Source organism: Ascaphus truei, chromosome 3 (genome assembly GCF_040206685.1).
Source record: "Ascaphus truei isolate aAscTru1 chromosome 3, aAscTru1.hap1, whole genome shotgun sequence".
Taxonomy (NCBI): Eukaryota; Metazoa; Chordata; class Amphibia; order Anura; family Ascaphidae; genus Ascaphus; species Ascaphus truei.
Genome location: NC_134485.1, coordinates 337,308,140 through 337,330,291, shown reverse-complemented (window position 1 = coordinate 337,330,291; position 22,152 = coordinate 337,308,140). Strand labels below are relative to the sequence as shown.

The 22,152-nt window shown below is 41.4% G+C and overlaps 1 protein-coding gene across 5 annotated transcripts in view; it reads left to right on the top strand.

Moving 5' to 3' along the window:
• The window catches only part of POU6F1 (POU class 6 homeobox 1), a 92,324-nt gene that overhangs the window by 51,142 nt on the left and 19,030 nt on the right, over nucleotides 1–22,152 (top strand). For 3 of the 5 annotated variants that reach the window (XM_075591619.1, XM_075591620.1, XM_075591621.1), the window contains 6 exons: nucleotides 4,973–5,153; nucleotides 7,967–8,076; nucleotides 10,338–10,563; nucleotides 12,514–12,767; nucleotides 13,793–13,924; nucleotides 21,149–21,364. In XM_075591619.1, coding sequence (XP_075447734.1) covers nucleotides 4,973–5,153; nucleotides 7,967–8,076; nucleotides 10,338–10,563; nucleotides 12,514–12,767; nucleotides 13,793–13,924; nucleotides 21,149–21,364 — 1,119 coding nt within the window. Of the gene's footprint in view, nucleotides 1–4,972; nucleotides 5,154–7,966; nucleotides 8,077–10,337; nucleotides 10,564–12,513; nucleotides 12,768–13,792; nucleotides 13,925–21,148; nucleotides 21,365–22,152 lie in introns of those variants that run through there. The other 2 variants (XM_075591622.1, XM_075591623.1) reach the window with 2 other exon arrangements.

Below are 22,152 nucleotides of genomic sequence, written 5' to 3'. Positions count from 1 at the left end.
AAAGAAAAGTTTGAAAAGCCAGGAACAGGAATGTATTAGAGATGGGCTGAATCTGATCCTCAGTTTGTTTTACCTAAATCTGTTCCGCACACACCAAAATCATTCTGCAGATTGGGTTCTAAAACATTTGAGCGGATTCTGGACAAGGACGAGGACAACTTCCATTTTAGTAGTATCTCCAATTGTATATATATCCGCTCAAAACTCCCTACAAATAACTTAGCGAGATGTCTGTGCTGGGAAACAAGCACACCTGAGGTACCCTGAGAGATATACTAATGAATATGCGAAGTATAATTAAATGAGTCATATGCCACACTTCCTAAAAGGATTTCCATAAAAAATATTGAGTTAGCAAGTCTAAGGCACCTAGTGAATGGAATGGACTTTACTGCTGTCTGACCCAACAGGATTAGAATCCACCCTCTGTTTTAGGTAAGTTTAGCCAACTCTAACCTCCTATCAAACTGGTAATTCATCTTACTAATATACAGTAGGATGATCAGCTGGTTAAGCACAGCAACATAGAGATGATACAATGGTGTTCAGTGCAATTTATTTATTCATTTAGTATTGATTAACTTCACGTTTACATTACTATTACGATGACCCATCAGAGTACTACACAATAACCCAAAAATAAATAGATTTGTCATCATTCAGGAAAATGTATATACAGTCCCCAATTAACTCGAAGTTAGAAAAATCAGGTATCTTCATTGCAAATATTGTGGCTAGTTACTTTTTATTTAGTCTAACTCAAAGTAATCCATAACTTGAGATCAACTTGCCAGAATAACATCATTAAGGAGATGACATAAGGTACTATAATAAGATTGAAGGAAGGAGATATGGCATGGTCAAATCTAAAATATTAGTAATGTATCTTTACAACCATCACTCAGGTAAAGGACATTATTTCTATTTCTACTTCTAAACCACCCAAGGGCTCATATCAACCCCCATACCCTCCAGCCTATAATATCCCTCCCCGGCCCATAATACCCTCCCCCCCTTCGTCCCCTCTCTGGCCCACAACAAATTGACCCCCCCCCCCCGACCTGTTTGAGGAGCATCCACAGACCTTCACAGCGCACCTCCGTGGGCCGTCTGAAATCCTTTCCATTATTTATTTATTTGTTTGTTTATTTATTTATAAAATGTTTTACTAGGAAGTAATACATTGAGAGTTACCTCTCGTTTTCAAGTATGTCCTGGGCACAGAGTTAAGATGACAAACAACACATGGCCACAAATACAGTTACATAAAGTGAACAGGGTATACATTATATACAAGACATAGCATGCACAGTTAGAGATAATATATATTATAGGCGTATGTAACAGTTACAGACCAGATCAAAATGTGAGACCGCCATAGTTTTGAAAGAACATAGACTGGTGGAGGCTGTGAGAGTCTCCGGTAGATTGTTCCAGTTTTGGGGTGCACGGTGAGAAAAGGAGGAGCGGCCAGAAACTTTGCTGAACCTTGGAACCATGAACAGTCTTTTGGAGTCGGATCTCAGATGATAAGTGCTGTATGTGGTAGGGGTGAGGAGCTTGTTCAGATAGGCAGGTAGTATTTGAAGGCAAGACAGGAAAGATGAACTTTGCACCTAGACTCAAGTGATGACCAATCTAGTTATTTGAGCATTTCGCAGTGGTGTGTGTTGCAGTTGCATTGGAGAACAAAATGGCATATTGAATTGTAGAAGGTATCAAGTTTGCTAAGGTGGGTTTGGGGTGCCGAGCTGTAAACTATATCCCCATAGTCGATAATTGGCATTAGCATCTGCTGTGCGATACGCTTTCTGACCAGCAGACTTAGGGAGGATTTGTTCCTGTTAAGTACACCTAGTTTGGCATAGGTTTTGGATGTCAGGGTTTCCATAGGGCCCCTCTGTTGGCCGTTGCAGTTCCCTTCACAGAGCCCCTCCGCATACCGTCTCAAAGCCCCTCTACAGGCCTTCACAGCCTTTCCCAGGCCCACCATCCACATGTTCCTGCTTCCTCCTCCAGCCCTCCACTCCTTACTGAGGTAAACCTCCCTCAACCAATAACTCTTTCTCCTTACCACATACCTCCCCACCTCTTACCCCCTTAACTCATACCTCCCCACTCCATACCCTCTTACCCATACTTCCCCACCCCTTACCTCCCCACCCCTTAGTTCAAAAGGAATGGGGGAAAGAGGGGGAAGCTCCCGCGTCAGCTTAAGTAAAAAAGGGGTAATAAGTGACAGTAAATATGAAGTAAGAGTAATAATAAGGTGCAAATAGGGATAATATTGGCAAAACACACAAAAGATTCCCCAATGAATGCACTCAAATTACAAAGTAGGATATGATGAGTGAGTTAAAAATACTCTTTAATCAAATATGTAACATAAAATATATTGTACAGAGGGATATGGTAAAAATATCCAAGACCACTACCTTATAACACACCAGTTCCTAATTACAAATAATGTGTAAATCTTTGGAAAAACCTCAAGAAGACACTAATCTTCATCTTAAAGATTGGTATTTTTTTGTCGCTTAGTGGACAAGGTATAGCCGAAGTTTACATTTTTTTTAAGTTATGTTTGATCAGAGTCCACCGCCGCAATCTTAGGCCTTGCCCCCGCTGCCTACTACAGCGTCCGCTGTGGTGGACGCTGCGCGCACGAGAGCCCTCCCTGCAATGGCGCCGGGCCCGCTGCGAGGGGGGGCCGCAGCGCTCGCGCGAGAGCTACTCCTGCTCTCAATAGAATTGAGAGCAGGACTCGCGTCGAGCGATTAGGCACGCCCCCCGGCGGTTCAGCCAATGAGGGCGAACCTGCCGGGTGACGTCATAGCCGCGCCCCCGTCACTCCTCCGCCACGCCCCCCCCGGTCTCTCCTCCTGCAGTGAGCTGCAGACCGGGGAATCGGCTGAACGCGCCGCCAAAAGCGCGGGCGCACGTTACAGCGGCGTGACCGGGGCCTTAGCCTTAGAGGATTCAGCCATGCTGACTCAGATAATGCAGATACATGTTTTCAGATAACATCACTCTTGTGTATGTAACAGTGTTTCCCCCACCCAATCGCAGATAGGGGCCATTACAGGGTGTATGGTGCATATACCTGCTGGCAACAGGAGGGCTGAGTTGTCCGCCGATGGTAGTGGGGACACAGGAACAGGCTTCTGGAGTTCATACCCTACATAATACTTAGCAGTGCAGCGCCTCCATCTGCCGTGGAACTGAAGGTGATCTTCCACAGTAGAACTATTACCTCTACCCCCAGTAAGGTCACGTACCAGGCAGGAGGTATATGGCAAAACAGGAACGGGTTTATTATTACTCTCTGCAGTAACAGTTACACAGTCGTCTTCTGCCGGATACAGTCTGTCCCTGGACCGTCACTACAGGCCAAGGGCACCCGCAGCCGTCCTAGCTCTTCCCCACCTCCCTAGCAGAGGCAGAGGTATGGTCCACACTCACTCTCCCCCAAAGGGAAAACCACATGGGTAGGCCCCAATCTCAGGCTCCCAATTGTGTGACCTGCCTTCCTCAGAGGGAAGGAACAACCTCTAACTTTAGGGCGGTCCGGCCCTTAATTACAGCCAGAAGGCTGGCATCTTGTTGTCCCAGCTACAACAGGATGTACCACCCTCTGCTGTCATTCAAGTGCAGTACCAAAGGTGAGGGGGAAAACCCCATACCAACTACTGGCAACCTGATAGCACCAGGGTTTAATGCCTGCCCTACGGCAGAATAGTAGCCAGGGGCGTACCCTGCTACATGTAAAAATGCAAGTCCTTTTTAATAGCAAAACGCTGGCAGAAATCAGAGATCGGGAACATTGCAGAGTTAACTCTTTAATATCTCCAACTGCAGACCCCTCCTTGCGTTAGACGCAGGACAAATGATATAGGTACATATTATCAAATAGCCGTGACTTGACTTATTATATAAAAATGACCATTTTAAACGAGCCGATCAATTTTGCATTGGGATGTCCTGCTTCAATTGCGAAAGGGTCTCTGTCCACTTATCAACGGTCAGGGCTTAGTCTAGGAGTACTGAAGATCATGTAACACTTACCCTGACGTTTCAGGGAGATGTTATCTTATCGGGAAACGCCTACCTGTACTGCGGAATCTAGTGATTCAGCTGTGTCACACAGGCTCTGCATCCGAGTGCTGTGCCATGAGCTAGGCCTGAAAACGTTGGTTACTCTGGACTTCTAGGGAAAAGGATCAAACTTGGAAATATTGGTCCCGTTATAAAGCTCCAACACTGAGCCACGATAAATCATGCAATTTAGCTTACTGAAATAGCTTCCACTATACACTAAAGAACTGAGATAAAGCTAGCTCTACAAACTAGCTGCCTTTTTAATAATAGTATGAACTTCTGGTTTACAATGTAGATTACAGCGAAGCTTTTAAAAAAATACACTACCTTATCATGACCACATTGTTTCTCCTATTAGACATTTTTTCTCTCTTTTAAATTTTTTTTATGAATGCATGTGTTTACCCGTTTTCCACAGATATTTTCATACTATTTTTAAAATACCAATTTGTCTATTATATTTCTCTATTACATATTTTTGTTTGTTTTCGCTGATCATTACATAGCTATGTCAAAGCACACATGTTGTGATACTTTATTAGGCTGGTTTTCTTTTCTTATAATCTCCATATTTAGGAAAACCTCACGGTTAGGTAGTCTTTATCTGCTGTCATTTTCAATTTTTCCATGAGAACCTTGATGGGAAAAAGCCAGCCAAAGAAAACAAGTCTACAAATGAAGGGGCGTGAGAGAGGACAGCGCTCTGGAGGTTCCGATAACCATCTTAAGCATTGCCCTTATTTGCAAAGCAACTGGACCCTCGTTCCATTCATTATCATTTGCGATCATCTTTTCAATATAATCATACTCTTGTTTGAATTACATGCCTTCCATGCTTTAGGAAGTGTCTACAGACATGTGTTTGGCTTTCCAGGTGATTGTCATGTCTGGGCATGAGACCATCAGGGTGCTTGAAGTAGGTGTGGATGGCCCACTACAATCTGAGGAGCTTGGGAAAGGCTTCGACCCGCCAGGCCCAGAACCTGCAGATACAAATGATCTGAAGAGGGAGACGGTGCTGTGTCATGTGGAGAATACATGCGCGGAGTCTGTAGGTATGCAATATATTTTTACATACACCACTAGATGGAAATTGACCAACCTATGAACATTTTATTTTTATGTGGTAAAAATACTAACAATTATTTCAACTGATTATTTCATGGACAAGGTTAGGGACATGAATAAAAGTAATCACTTGTGAGAGTTGATTTTTGAGTCGACATTATACGGGTGAGATGGACAAACCTTTAAACGTGGCACCAGAACAAAATTGCTTGAAATTTTACAGGCTGTTTTTCCATTGCTACTGGCGAAAGGTTTTGCCATCATGCTCTAGACCAGGGGTGACCAAACTCGGTTCTCAAGACCCACCAACAGGTCAGGTTTTAAGGATATCCCTGCTTCATCACAGGTGGCTCAGTCAAAATCATTGAGCAACTGATTGGGCCACCTGCAGTGATATCCTTAAAACTTGACCTGTTGGAGGTTCTTGAGGACTGGAGTTGGGTATCATTGCTCTAGACAAACCTTTTAAAATATTTTTTTGATCAAGGAACCCTATCATTATATTGTGAAAGTATGAGGAACCACAACCCTCTCTAATAGCGCGTCTGAGATCAGATGCATTGTAAGGAACCCCCCCCAACCCTCTCTAATAGCGCGTCTGAGATCAGATGCATTATAAGGAACCCCAACCCTCTCTAATAGCGCGTCTGAGATCAGATGCATTGTAAGGAACCCCCCCAACCCTCTCTAATAGCGCGTCTGAGATCAGATGCATTGTACATTTTTCTGTATTTGGTACCATTTTCAAATGACCTGAAAATTGCTGGGAACCCTTTAGGGATGCCCAGAGAACCCCAGGGTTCTTAGTAACCCCTGTTGAAAACCACTGCTCTAGACCAGAGGTATTGTTTCTGCCTTCTGTACCAATTAAAGCTGCAGTTCAGTTTAAATTTTTTTTTAATTTTTTTTTTACTTTAATAGTTTCATGTGTGCAATCTCTAATTACCTAAAGAACTGTATAGCTGCCGGTCAATTCGTTCTCCATGTATTGATAGGTCGAAATTTGGTGACATAATTAGTGAAGGGATCTGTTTATATTCTGCTTGTATGTCAGTGGAAGCTCATGAATATTCATGAGCAATTCTGCACTGACATGTGCTAGAGGGAGGGCAGGGCTGACAAAGGGGTGTGCCAGGGTTTCTGACAGGACATGAAGGGGCAGTGCCTTAGCAAATGGCTGTTAAAATAAAATACAAGAAAATTGGTCTTTCAAAGTTGTTTTTTTAAAAACAGAAAATGCTAAAAGTATTTTTTCTTACTACAGAACTGATTTATTAAAAAAAACACACATGCAGGATATTGACTGAACTGCAGCTTTAATTTGTAAGTGCAACTAAATAATCAAAATAGTTTTTTTTTTTTTGTGTGCAAATTTGAGAACGTCTCCCGGTTCGAAAATGAAGACCAATTTTTATAAATATGGAGCAGGTTTGTTTTGCTTATTTACATAGAAGTTTAGGCTGCATTTTATTGCAAGCTATTAGCTGTTCTAAATACTGTAGCAGTGCAAATGTCTCAAGTTGCTTCAATATGCTATCAGGGTGGTAAATCCCAATTCACTTCTCCTTTTGATTGAATCACACAGATTAAATTCTTTCCGCTTGTTATGAAACAACTACTCTCCCATTCCTCTGCCTACTAGTCATATTTTAGGAAGAAGAGGCGAGATATCTGTGTGAAAAAAGGCAGCGAGGAGAACCGGGGCTGCTCCTGCTGCTGCTGCTGCTCTGTAACTGGAACAGTTCAGTGTTTCTAGCAGTGAAGATCCAGTCTGGCAACTTCATCTGCAATCACGTATGCAGCGTGGGGCAGACACTGGGTACTTGACTGCAGATAGAAATTCCTAGGAATGATCTTCTGTTCAGCAGTAACACCATGGTTGAGAATCATTGTTCTACATCAGGGGTGCGCAAAGTTTTGGAGCTGCGCTTCCCCTGTGCGACAGCCCCAGCGCCCGCGCCCCCTCCCTTCCTTCTTGGTGACCTGGTGTCAAATGACGTCACCCCGCAGCGTCATTTGAGGTGCGTTACCATCACATGACCCCGCAGCGTCATTTGACGCCGCATTGCCATGGCGACGCGTCCTGAAGACTACAGAACCCCAGTAAGTTGAGGTTGCAAAGGCCTCGCGCGGAGCCCCGTCACTTAACTTAATTGCCTCGGGGAAGAGCACGGGGCCGCAGCAACCGCCACACCCCCCAACAAAATCCTGCACCCCCAATTTTGCACACCCCTGCACTACATCATTATATCCTATTGAGACTAAACATGAAATAGCACTTAAATTCCTCTTCCTATATGCACAAAGTAACAAAAGCTTATTTAGCAGGATTTCCTATTACATTGTATAGAGTAAGAAATGTATGTGTTATTAGGATATTTATGTGCCTAAATTAGTCGAACTTTAATCCATAACCACCTCTCTTTCCTATATCCCTGGATTATTTTGTTTGTTAATGACGCTCTCTCGTATACCTAGTGTCTCTAACCCAGTACTTCGTAAAACTGTTTCCACTTATTCTGTATCCCTTTCTCACGGTCAATGCCTCTGTCCCTCTGTGATAATTATTCAATACACTGTAAAGCTGTCTCGCTCAGGAACATTTAAGCTGTATCCAGTTCAGTAGTTAAACGGAGTTTAGCCATTTCCCTGCCTTGTTAAAATTCAGCAAAGGGAAGACGGCTTCACTGCATGTTGAACATGGACCTGCGTTTTCCCATACCTGTCACTCTCACCGAACGCCTTACAGTATGTGATGTCAATTTTTTGTCTTTTCTATCTTCTCTCTCTTCATCTGAAGTGAAATCTTCAGCTGGATTAGTGTCTCCTTCCTTCTCAACGCTCTACACCCACGCCACAAGCCAGCCGCAACCCACGTTCACCTCCTTTGCTGTACAAACGGCACCACAGGTGAGGCAGTGAGCCTTCCATTCCGTATCAGATTGTTAGTTAGTTCTGGGTGTTCTAGCGTAGGCGTCTCTCTCTTTGTGCAAGGGGGGCTGGTGGTTTTCATCTTTCCGAGGTCGCCTGTCATTTGACCTCCTGAAGCTGATAATAATATGACCAATTCTCCACACTTTCTCTAAATGTAAAAGGTCAGAAAGCTTTACACCTCATTGACTCCTAACTTGTTTTTACTGAGATCATTTCACGAACAACAACAAAGCAGACAAAGCCGAGTCCACATTTGTATGTCTTTTGTAAAGTTGCAACCCATTTTCCAATATAAAAAAAGATCAACAAAAAGTATTTGACATAGGAGTATTTTTTATTGGAAAATTATATTCAAAATTGTGACAGATTCTCTTTTTTCATTGCATAACTAAAATGTTTTTTTTTTTTTTTTTGCTTTTGCTTTCTTTTTTAAACCGGCACACAGCTACACGGAGCAACAAAATGCTATTTTTTGGTTATCTACTAATTACTTTTAAGAACCCTGCCAGTTATTTACTTAAGCACAATTTCTTTTTTTCCTGCGTATAATTTTTATATCTTAGTATCTTATTTAAAATTAAGAGAGGCAATCGCACCATTTCTTGATTTTTTTCCATCATGTAATAGTATAGAAGATTGCCCTGAGCCTCCGGGTTGTACTCCTTTAAATAATGTAGCTTACTGTTCTTCACACTCCTCACCCACATATCTGGTGGCCAGAATGGGATGATATATTGGTGATATATATACCTGGTGCTCTGTGTAGTGAAAGGCACTGGTTTGGTTCTGCTTAATCAACCAGAAATGCATTCAGCAATCAAGTTGGAAACCTATGAGTACCGGGGGAAATTGTTTAACTAACTATAATATATATATTAGTTAAACAATTTCCCCCGGTACTCATAGGTTTCCAACTTGATTGCTGAATGCATTTCTGGTTGATTAAGCAGAACCAAACCAGTGCCTTTCACTACACAGAGCACCAGGTATATATATCACCAATATATCATCCCATTCTATATATATATATATATATAAACCATAATACTGAGTTAAGTTATGGTGAGTAAAAAAAGTGACAAAAACCCTCCACAGGAAAGCAAATATGCAAATATAGCTGTATGCTCATCTGCATGTCTTAGGCAGGTCTGCAACCCCGACTTTTCCCCATTATCACCCAGCATACAGCACTTCCACTGCAGCAAGGGATTCTGGGAAATGACATGCAAATGAGCACACAGTGTCACTTTTTGCCTCAATAACCATTTTTAACATGGTTCCCTATAGGCTTAAGCTTGCTGCATGGTCACAGCTTTGAGCACAGCCAGGGTTAAGGTGCATACCCAGAAAACCACCCACAGACAGCTGTTTCGACCTTGATGGGTCTCATCAGTGTGGGGTTGATTTTACTGGGAATATATATATGAGAAAAATCTGTAGCACTCACCAACATGATGTTGAGCCTCAAAACTGCTTTATTTGGTTTCTTTGTAAACAAAGGGATATGCTGCACTCCAAATTTGAAAAATTAAATACATACAGTTTACCGGTGCTGCTGGTTCAAGGAGTACCTGTCAAAAATATTCCAAGGCAATACTCAGGAAAAAGGGAATCCAATGCTCTACTGATGTAGAGCGTTGGATTCCCCTTTTCCTGTGTTTGGTTACTTCACACGGTGTGAATAAATACCTTTTTTGACAACATTTTTTATATTGGGAAAAAATATATATTTTATTAATTCTTTTTACGTAAACTTTTTTTTTTTTAAAGGAGTAATCTTGGGGGTCAAGGATGTCTCTCCTTTTCCATACTATAAAAAAAGCACATATAGAATTATCACCGACTATTGTACAACTTTGTTGTTACTAAAAACACAAATTTCTAATTGATGCTATTAGACTAATGGCTATCATTGTCATAAAAGTAAATGTATTGTATATTTTGTACACCCATGATTAAAAAAAAAATTGCAGAAAAATAAATACATTAAATAGTTACATATCTTGGCTGCTGAAGGGACAATTAGTGCACAATAGGTAATATATAGTGGGTCCTTCCGTAGCTAAGAGATTAAACAACATAGATGTGAAAGTAAAAATAACATCGCATTGTTTAGACATAGACTTGGGATCTTAAAACAGAAGGGGGTATTCATGAGACTGCATTTGTAAACTGAATGCCAGTGTGTCAAGCTGCAGAAACCCCCCAAAAAACAATCATCTTGTTTGCTTTTGCAGGTCTTGACTCAGGAAAACTTAGCTACACTTGTGACAGGAGTAATGGCTCCCGCAGGGGCAGTTACTCAACCTGTTCTTATCCCCATCAGTATTGCAGGTCAAGTGAACGGCCAGCAGGGCCTGGCTCTATGGACCTTTCCGACTGCTACACTAGCCACGCTTCCAGGATTGACGGCTGCTCCTCCCAATGGGGGAGTTTTCAAACTGCCTTTAACCAACCTGCAAGGTAAGGAGTCACTGATATGAGTAGTGATGTGGATTTCAGATTGGATGTAAAGTAAGTACTACAGCGATTACATGTTCTACTCCAGCTGTGCGCTCTTGTGCAGGGCATCAGAATGAGCATCCTCTTCCTGAGGCTAAGTCCCTGCTAGCGCTGAGCGCGCTCATGCTTGGAGAGCGCTCCAAGCATGACCGCCGGGTGTCCTGCTTGTACGCCGGGTGGTGGGGAGGGGGGTGGCATTGCGGGTAGTTGAGCGCGCAGGTAAGTATAGGTTTTTTGTTTACCTAAGCACCGATCGCGGGTGAGCATTTGTGCCCGCGCACGGGCGCCGTGCGCACCGTGTAAGCGGGGACTTGCATATATCTATATATAGAATATATATATATATATATATAGACTTACATATATCTATATATGTAAGTCCCCGCTGCAAGCGCCGCCCGCTCAGCCTAATGTCACTGTAAATCGGGGCTTTTCATCTAGCCCATGGAGGGCCTCAAAGTGGCCCATGGGCTGTCTGCTCCTGCTAATTTCATTGTAGTTGTTCAGGCAGCTAATTTGTTCACACTGAAAGTCGCTTGTGACTTAAGGTTAATGTGAAAGTATATGGCACAGGTGTTATAAGTGCTGGCAGAATGTTGAAGTACTGTATAATAATTTGAAAATGTATTTAAAATTACATTACAATATATGTGTGACTCTCCTGCACCTACATTTGTTTCTGACCTGGCCAGTTTGGAAAACTGGTTAAAGAGCCCCTATGTAAATCATTACATTACATAATGTATGTTGTTTCTGAGTTTCTGAACAACTGCGGTACCTGCCGAAGGCTCCTGTGAGGTTTGAAAGCTTGTTTACTGCAACATTTTTGTTGGACCAATAAAAGGTATCATACTACCTGTTTTTTTTTCTGTAACTTTACTTTTTTTTCCCCATTGCTAACATGCATAGTTATGTCCCTCTAGCAGCTGCTAAAAATTAGGTATTCATGAAGCTCTAATAAGATGTATCGGAGCACGATCCAGCATTACCTGCCATTGACTTCATAAATCACCCCCGCCCCCTCCCGCACTCCCCATTGTGGCTTACACCATTTGCACTGCTAAAGAACAATCATGTGAGGATCAAACGCTTTTACACTGTAAATAATTTTTGGCAAAATATAGGTAGGAAGATATCTTTTGTTGGACATTTTCCTCGCACTGCTTAGCTAGGAATAGGAAGATTTCGGAATGGAAAGCTCGGATTTGGGTTGGATGTAGGACTGTGATGGTACTGTGGGTTCTTGTAGTCAATACTTTGCTTGATATCAGCATGGTTTTCTTGTTCATGGAAGGAAATACTTTGCTCTTGTAATAACATATATACTTTGTAAACTTGCTGAAGTCTCCCATTCTTTCTGCTAAAATGGTCTGTATTGTCTATTTTTACCTCACAGAATACTTGGGGCTGTGCTGTTTTGTAGGAACAGTCTAGAATCGCCTCTAAAAATAGAGAGCATTGAAATAAATATGATACATTACAGAGAGCGGACATTTAAAAGTGTAACAATCTTCTAAACTAAGTGGTAACAGACAGCGCTGAGATATCTTTAACGTGACACTGCAGAATGTTCTTAATTTAAGATTATCAAATACTATATACTTATATAGGTACTTGACTACTCACTTTATTATGTAACGTGGGACACACAAAATGTACTCCCAAAGGTTCCTGCAAAGGGAGTACTGAAACTTTGTACTGGTTACTAGAATCCACCTTCAACTGTAAGGCCTTTCTAACGGTAATAGCATCTGTGACATTATACAGAAACTATGAAATAAAAACAGCTTTATAGCAGACAAGTCAGATTTGTGAAGAGAAGCCTTTTTCAGGTTATTTGAAATAAAGTTTTTGTGTTACAGGACCCTATTCTCATGCATGCGTTACACCTCTGTCTGTGTTTCATTACAGCAGCGTCCGTTCTGAACACTGCCATACAAACCCCGATGCAAGCTGCTCAGGCTTTTCAAACAGTTTACCAGGCACAGCCGACGCTCCAGGCCCAACCTTCGCTGCAGACGACTATCCAGCAGCAGACTGCCATGCAGACTGCATCAGCGCTTCAAGCCCAGGCAGCTTTGATGCCGACCTCTCTACCCAAAGCAGCAGAGGCACAGGCTCAGTTCACTGTCCAACCAGCAAGCTTTACCTTCAACCCAGCCTTTGTAAGCAGCTCCTCCTTGTACTGAATAACTACCTGCTCAATGCAGGAACCCCTTTAATACAAGAGAGACCAACAGGGCATTGCAAGCCTCCCTGGCACTGAACAGGTTTAAAGAGTAGCCTAGCCTCAAATTGTTTCCATTGGATAGTAAATAGATAACATATAGGGCTATCTGTATTAAGCAGTGCTAAGCTATAAGGTGGCTTTGGCCATATTTACTAAGCCGTGCTGTGCCATAAGACATCTTACAGCCTATTCATGGGAATGGACCACAAGGGGTCTTCGTGACGTAAGGTGTCTTACGATTAGCGTCACTTAGTGAATATAACCCATACTGTAGTATTTCTAATGTATGATATATTGAGTATCGGTTTCCCATATGTATGTGGCTGGCGTAGAGTTCCTGTAGGATTGTAGTCCACTTTGGATTTTAGCGGGAACCCCAGCACTGCTGCTGGGAGGCCAGAGAAGTGTTTTATAATGGAAAGTAAAGCAGGCATTTTGGCATTTTTCAACTGGAGAATAGCACTTGAAATAACAGTCACAGCCTATGTCTCTGCACAGAGAGTTTGTTTTGTCCTTTGGTTGCATGTACTGCAGTTTGCAATAATAGGTAGTACAAAGTGTTCTGAACAAAATATAGACGGACATGTGCCCACACCGCTATTGTCTGTGACACTGTGCACTAACCCAATGTAACAGACACGTTCAGGCAATAACGTTGTCCTCACGCATTCAAATGAAAGATCTCGGTAAACCGGTCTTTTTAAAGGCAATATTTACAGTGAGTAAATGTAAGGACATTGAAAGGGGTGAACACATTGAAATATTAACATTTATTATTTCACCTTTTCCCCCCAGCAGTTTCATACCTTTCATGCATTTCAGAACCGCTGACATAGAGCATACACATTCCTGTAAAATGAGTATGTGTATGTAATTTACTGCCTGCACAGTGCAAGTATTGTGCACTCCTCCTCCGGGTTGGCCTTCTCTGTACCAATTTTCTTCTTTTTCCTTTTTCAGATTAGTGCAGCGTCTCTCGGAGGCCAAACGCAACTACTGAGCTCACTGGGCACTGCTCCCATAATTGCCAATGCAGGTATTCCTGGTATGCAGGGCATCACAAGCCAGATCATAACCAATGCCCAGGGCCAGGCAAGTACTGTACTGATAGAAATAGCAACTTACCCTTTCCCCAATCCAAAGGCTGGGTGGCTTAGAGAAGGGTCTTCCTCTTGTAGGCGAGGTATTAAGAAGGTTGTCCTGTCATGGTACAGTCTGTAATATCTACAAAGTAAAGCAAAGAAGAGTTTTATTAATTTAGTACATTATTTGATGGAGGGAAAAAGCACAATTATCATCATGAACTAACCAGCCTTCTTATGCTTTCTGCAATTTTTGTTTAAGAGTTCTTATTTACTTTACAACAGTCATGACGATTTTGCTTGTATTTTGTAGAACATTATTCGGTGGATGCTGCTGTTTTCCATAGAATTAGTGACTTTGCTGCACAGTGAATAATTGTGCATGATTTGATTTCTAAGGAGTAAGAGGGAAAAAAACAGAAAAATGTAGAATACCTTTACCTTTAAGAGTGCCTTCATTTCTATCACTGCTGTAACGAAATACTGCAAACCACAAACAAAAGTTGCCGTGTGGAGGATTTGCAAAAACAGCTATAACCCTAACGTAAAAATGCCAAACACACTCGGCTTGTATGAAAAACAATGGTAGATTCATTATAGCAAGTGGAGTGCTCATACTTTGAAAACGGTAGATGTGTATTCCCCTAAACACTGATTTTCCTTTAAACAGAACTATTTGTTCCATTATAAATCCTGATTCTGAAAACACTTTTCCACAAAATGGGCTTTGATGCACATCAATGCATAATACCTTCTGCTTCAGCCCAAGTCAAACAGGTTCGCCATGTTTCTTACCACTGTAGCTGGGAAGGTTCTAGGGAGAATGGTGCTGTCTGTAATTTACTGGATATTTTTGACAAAGAAAAAATTGAAACCCAATGGCAGAAATGAATGCATAATGGTGTGTGTATATCAAGTAATTCCTTCAATTCCTCACAGAACCACCACTAAAATTTCCTGAGCATCTCCATGGCAGTGGGCACCAATGAGGTGTGTCCCACCTTCTAGCAGGTATAGGACAAATGAAAGACTTACACCTGTAGGAGGCCCTACATATAGCCACTCCTCCTCCTCACAGGTAGTCTTTTTTTGTCTTATCAAGCTGAGGTTAGGAGTTTAATTTGTTCTTTTGTGGTAGTATTTCTTGCCTGTCTCTCTCCTTGAAGCCCCTGACCCCTGCGATCCGCAACGGGTTTTTCCTGTCAGGGTGGCTCCGGTGTGAGCCAGGCTACAAAGTCCTTTCTGAGTACAGCTATGCTGAAGTGACCAGAAGGTAGGTAAATGACTGTCTTATAAGTGTAGGCACTGATTTCCTGGGACGCCATGGAGGGCCGATATGTTCACGGTATGCTTGCCTACCCCTCCATGTTAAGCAATGCAGAGACGTACACGCGGGCAGATGTGCGTGCATATGCACATGGGGTTGTGCATGTGCACATGTGTCGTGCGGCGTGCTCATGACGTCAGGAGTGCAGGGAAAAGAAGCCATACAAGGAGACTCAGATTTACACGTGGCACTGGGGAAAGAGAATGGCAGATATTCATATAAATATTCATAGAAATATATGTCTCGGTGCTCCAGGTTTGCAATTGGAGGAAACGTCTGCCACAAAAAAAAGGCCACTAAAAGGACAAAATATTGTCTCGCATGTGACAAGAATCCAGCATTGGAGGATAAGAAGATTTGTGAAGCATGTCTTAAAGAGGCTGTAAATGGACCGGCAGAAAACATGTCTAGGTTTTTCTCTTGAATTAAATAACTTAGGGCATTGAGATGGCCTCTCAGTCCAGCAGTAGAGACCAGAAAAGTGCTTGCTCCTATACCAGTCTAGACAGACCAGTACATTCTTCCACAGAAGATTCAGAGGATTAAATTAGATCTATGGACATAAAATTACAATCTTCAGATGAAGACCTGGAAGCAGAGGAATCCTCTACTTTTGATGTAGAGCTAGTGGAGCCTTTAATCAAAGCTGTCCACGACGTCTTAGAAATTGATGACTCAATTCCACCTACAGAAGGAAAGAATAGGATGTTTAAGGGAACACAGAGGAAACCTAGAACATTTCTTGTATTTGACATAGTCAAAGAGTTAATTAAATCAGAGTGGTCTCAACCATACAAGAAGGTGTCAATTTCGAAAGACATTTTCCAGAATGTATCCATTTGAAGAATTGGATGTAGAATTCTGAAATCATCCGCCAAAGGTGGACGCGGCCATATCTAGGATCGCCAGGAAGAAAACCTTACCAGTTGAGGATGCTACAGAGATGCTATGGATAGAAGAATAGAAAATGCGCTCAGAAAACCCTTCATAGCGACAGGGGCGTCATGCAGATTGGCAGTAGCAATTACGTCAATATCTATAGCAATTAAATTATGATTTTTCAATTTAGAGGAAGCTCTTAAAAAGCAGTTAAAACATTTTCTATTGTCAGTGTGCTTTCAAAGATGAAACTAGCCACATAATTAATTGCAGAAGCATTGTTGGACTCGGTCAGGCTTCCTGTTAGGTCTATGGCTCAGTAGGAGCCAGAAGAGCTATCTGGCTTAGACTAAGGAGTGCAGATTCCGCATCCAAGAATAACCTTTGTGTATTACCCTTTGAAGGTCAACTACTGTTAGGTAAACAACTGGATACCATAATTGAAAAAGCATGGAGAGGAAAGAGTATTTTCTTGCCTCAAGACCAAGGCATTTTCCCAGTTGTACGACTCAAGCCGATAGATTCAATAATAGGGATATGTAGAGCCTATATACCAGGCAGAGGCTTCGCTACATCAGCACCCTGGAGGGGAGGTCAGAGCAAACTTTTTCGTGCCCCAAAAGGAAGAAGTACTCACTTCATAGGTTCTAGATTTGTATGAAACGAGAGAAGTCCAATCGTCTTAGGTTGAGGGCAGAATCCATTATTTCCAAGACGCTTGTTCGCAGTCGGTCACAGACTCGTGGGTCATCAGCATAGTTACCTGAGGCTATTTTCTGGAATTTCAGAGAGTACCCAAAATAAACTATTTTGTCTGGTCCAGGAGACAAGGAAGCTTCTTTAGCCTTAAAAGAAAGCTTAAATAGTTTACTCAAAAACAGAGCAATAAAACCAGTTCCATCACATCAAAGATTTCAAGGCTTCTACTCTGTACTATTCCTGGTACAAAAGAAGGACAATTCTTTCAGGGCAGACCTAGGCCTCAAAAATATCAACACTTTTTAGGAGTAAAAAAGTTCCAGATGGAATCCCCGAGTACAATTATCGGTGCGGTAGATCACAACAAGTTTATGTTCTCAGTGGATTTCAAGGACACCTACTTCCACGTTCCTATAGCAGTTCCTCCTCAAAAATATCTAAGGTTTGCCGTAGACCAGAGTCATTATCAATTTACTGTGCTTCCTTTTGGTCTCACAACCTCTCCAAAATCTTTCACAAACGGACTAGTGACCTTAGTTGCAGAGTTAAGAAAAGAGGCAATACGTATTTTTTTATCATCTGGATGATATATTCATAAAGGCACAGAACAGAAGTTTGCTTTTGCAACATCTGGCAAGGGTGGTGATTTTTTAAAAGAATATGGATGAGTGATAAACGAATTCAAATGTCATCTCATACCCTCGCAAAACCTAAGGTTCCTGGGGGTGCAATTCAGCACGGTAAAAGGGGTTGTTGTGCTTCCCAATAACAAAAGACAGTCTCATAAAAGGCATCAAACCCATCAGAAACAACGATCACATACAGGCTCTACACTGTATGAAGATAATCGGTGTCCTATCTTCCACTATACAAGTAGTGATATGGGCCAGATGGCACACGAGGGTATTCGGATTAAAGAGTCCGACTATCAAGTCAGGTAAAAGATTCAATGATATGGTGGGAACAGGAAGAAAATCTAAGATGCTGGAAACCCTGTTAGACCAAGATTGGATTGTGCTGAGCACAGGTTCAAGTGGTTCAGGTTGGGAGCTCAACTTGGTCTTCACTCAGCACAGGGAAAATGGCCAGTCATACTTTATAGAAAGATGTTCCATCAAACATCTTGGAAATAAGTGTAGTTATGCAAGCAATGTTGTTCTTTCCCAAGAAATAGAAGGCAGAAACTTAAAGATCAGGTCAGACCACACCACTACAGTAACGTACTTCAAGAAACAAGGAGGAAGGAGCTCCTTGTTAGTGAAATAAATTGGGCGTACTTTCAAATGGGCGGAAAAACATCTCTATTGCCTTACAGCAATATATATTCCAGGAAATTCAAATACAAGGGCAGACTTTGTAAATTAGCGAACAGTTTAGTCAGCAGAATGGTTTCTAACAGACAACATCTTTTTTCAGATTAGACAGCCGAAAACGTGAAACTGTTAACCTTCTGTTCAAGGGTTGCTCACCGAGACGCTTCGTACATAGACGCTTTCTCATTCGTTTGGAAGTTCCAACTAGCACACATCTTCCCTCCAGTACACCTAATACCAGTTATACTCAGGAAGATAAGGAAAGACAGAGCAGAGATAGTGGCGATCATTCTGTTTTGGCCACACAGAGCATGGTTCCCCTTGCTCGTCAGCATGGTAAAAGACCAACCATCGGAATTACCGATATCTCCTCACATCCTATCACAGGAACAGATTTATGATCTCTATCCACAGAGCCTGTCTTTAACGGCATGGATGTTCAGTGAAGACTTTAAGACAGGAAAGGCCTATCAAAAAAGTCGTAACAACATGAATGCAGACAAGAAAGGCCTCTACCTCCAAAACCTACCATAGAATATGGCAGCTTTTTTCAGTGGTGCAGTATCGAACATATCGACTACTTAAATCCATCAAGTCCATCGATATTGGACTACTTGCAGAAGGGACTTTACCTAGGTCTTAGTGCCAGTTCATTAAAAGTTGAATTGTCAGCCTTATCAGCGTTACTGGGCAATCAGTTGGCCACACAGAACTTAATATCACGTTTTTCCAGGCAATTTGCAGAATAAAACCTCACATTATAGTGCAATTCACTCTGTGTGATATGCCTCTTGTTCTGCAGGTGCCACAAAGACACTGTTTGAACCTAACAAACAGGTCTCACAGTCTTACTGTGGAAAAGGATTCTGTTGGTAGCAGTTACTTCAGCTTATAGAATAAGTGAACTACAAACTCTTCCAAGAAAGGAACCATTCTTGATGTTCAATCAGGATAAAGGAGTACTCAGACCAGTACTTACATTTTTGCCAATATTGGTATCATTTTGTCATTTAACGTATACCATGCAATTATCCTTCCTTCATTTTGTCCAATACCAGCAAATGTTAAAGAGCAACTTTTACATTCATTGGATGTTGTCATCTATCTAAAGATACATCTCGCCAGAACAGAACCATTCAGAAAATCGGACAGTCTGTTCGTTCTTCCCGTAGGGAAAAGAAAAGAACAAGCATCTTCAAAGGCTACGCTCAGTAGATGGATCACGGCAGCCATCGGGAAGTCTTACATGGTGCAAGGCAGGCAACCTCCAGAAACACAAAGCACATTCCACCAGATCCATGGCTACCTCGTAGGCAGCAAAAGACACAAGCTTCTCCTCTAGAACGTTGCAGAGCAGCAATATGGACTTCCATAAACATGTTCATTAAGTTCTATCATTTAGACAATTGAGGCCTCAGCAGACGCATGCTTTGATCGTAAAGTACTGCAAGCGGTTGTGCATTAGAAATTAAAAGATTTATGCATTATCCATCGATTGTATGATTTATTTGTTACCCGCCCCAGTTGATACTGCTTGGGCATTGCCTATTGGTGCCCAGTGCCATGGAGATGCTCAGAGAAATAGAAAATTGTTTCACAATTGTACCGTCATTTTCTTTTCCTGAGTAATATTCCATGGCAGTGCACACCAAGCGCCCGACCCAAAGATATAAAGATGTATTAATATATGTGTTATATGTTTCAGCTAAAAAATACAAGACTACCTGTGAGGAGGAGGAGTGGCTATATGTAGGGCCTCCTGTAGGTGTAAGTCTTCAATTTGTCTTATCCCAGGTAGAAGGTGGGACTTAACCCATTGATGCACACTGCATGGAACATTACTCTGAAAAAGGAAATGACGGTAAGATTGTAAAACAATTTTCTATTTTCTCACTGACACAAGCAGGACAGAATGTATTAATAAGTTGAATGTTCACAATGCTTCTCTTATGCTGTTGTTCCTATGGTAGCTATTGAGAGGTTCTGAAAAGCCACATGTATACACACAGGTATATGTACTAGGAGGTGTGCTTTTTGCCCTTAGACTCTTGATAAAGGGCTCCTTTTAGATGGAAACGTCATATCTGACTTTTGCCATTGTGTCGGTGTGTTTGTGAAGTTTTTTCCTTTTTTTTTTTTATATTGGCAAAATGTTAAATTGCTTTATTTACTTGGTCTTCTGTAACATGCTTTTTACACATTGGAATAATATATTATGTGCTTTACAGTAGACTGCAACTGTGTATAGATGTTTATTAGTTTTGGATATTTTGCAGACACTTTCCCTTTAGATATACACATATTTTTGAGAGAATGTTATTTGTGCTTTTGTCGCTTTCTTATACTTTTTCATTATATTTATTTTCCTATTTTTTTCTCTGTGGGTATCAAGTAATTGTATTAATCTTCACTTTATATCCATGGAATTCTAAATACTTTGATGGTAAGCCTCACCTGTAGCCAGAATAAACTCATGTAATGGTGCATTTATTTGTTTAAATCTAGGCAATTGATGATTTAAAATAATAAAAAATAGATTAGTATATAAAAAAAAACAACCTTTGGAGTATTTTTAACAATAGTTCATCTGTTAGGTTACATAGTAGACGAGGTTGAAAAAAAGACATATGTCCATCGAATTCAACCTATGTTAAATTTAGACGACAGATACTTTATCCTATACAGTATTTGTATTTCCAGTATTTTGATCAAGAGGCAAGCAAACAAAAATACCCAGATGAGAATGTTTATGGAACCTCAAAACTGACACCTTCCAAGTTCTCTTCCTTGCTTTCCTTGGAATGTAAGAATGATGATGCTTTCATTAGTCAGACAGTTAACGTCTGAGCACAATAATTGACTAATGCTATTTGAATCACAGTGTTTGCATTGAAATGAAAAGTGTGTGCATTCTTTACTGGGCACAAATAAGTACTTAAGTAAGCTGAAAAATGCAAGTAATCACTTGCTTCTTGATGTGTTTGACATGAAGTGTTTTGAACTTCTTGTGGTGCAGGTTATTGGCACTCTTCCGTGGTTGCTGAACTCATCGGGGATCACAGCGGGTGCTGCATCAGCTGCTGTCCAGGCTCAGAATGTGATCCAGGCTGTGACCCCTCAGCTTCTGCTGAATGCCCAGGGACAAATCATTGCCACTCTGGCTAGCAACACCATACAGCCAGCAGCTATCCAACAGCCTTCCCTCGACTCATCGGCAAAGGCAGAACAGCAGGTATTGATAGTAGCCCAGAAGGAGATCTAGTTTTGAGAAAGATGAGGCTATTACGACTGTTATCGTGGAATCTGTCTGTAACTGAGAGTAATATCAAGAACAGACAAGGTCATGCTGGAAACAACTATAATGTTAAACCTCTGACACACTGAGACCAAGTTGAGGGGCTGTGGTGTATTTAGATGGTCCCACAAATGGGGGAAACATAGAAATAATGCTGTATCCTAAGGAATGGGAGATTGCGGTCATGTACAAAATGCTGTTTCCTACTTGGAGCAGTATAGAATGTGGCTGCAATTACAAACTTAATCTCTCAACACTTGTAAATAGGTGTGCCCCCCCCAAAAAATCTACTACTGTGATGCCTGGTTATCTAATGGCATGGATTGACCTTGATATATATTTAGAGTTTCTTCAGAATGCGCATTTAGAATGTGTCTAATAAATTAAATGCAGAGCACATCATTTATAGTGTGCAAAACAGCATGCATAGTGTGCAGGACAATAACAGAATGTGCAGAATAACATAGAAAATGCAAAGGACAACCTTTTGGGTGCACATTAGAAACTTGGGTATGTATTGAATAAATGTTTACTGTACATTGTTCTTAACAACTTTTAAGATCTAAAGAACAGTATATGACTAACAGATACAGAGGAAAATAGGAGAAATACAATAGTTATTCTGATTGCATACAGCGATCTTTTTGTAACGTTCATACTTTTTGTTATTGTGCCACAATCATTAGAGCCATTTTTACTCCGCATTGTTAAGTCGTACAACACCT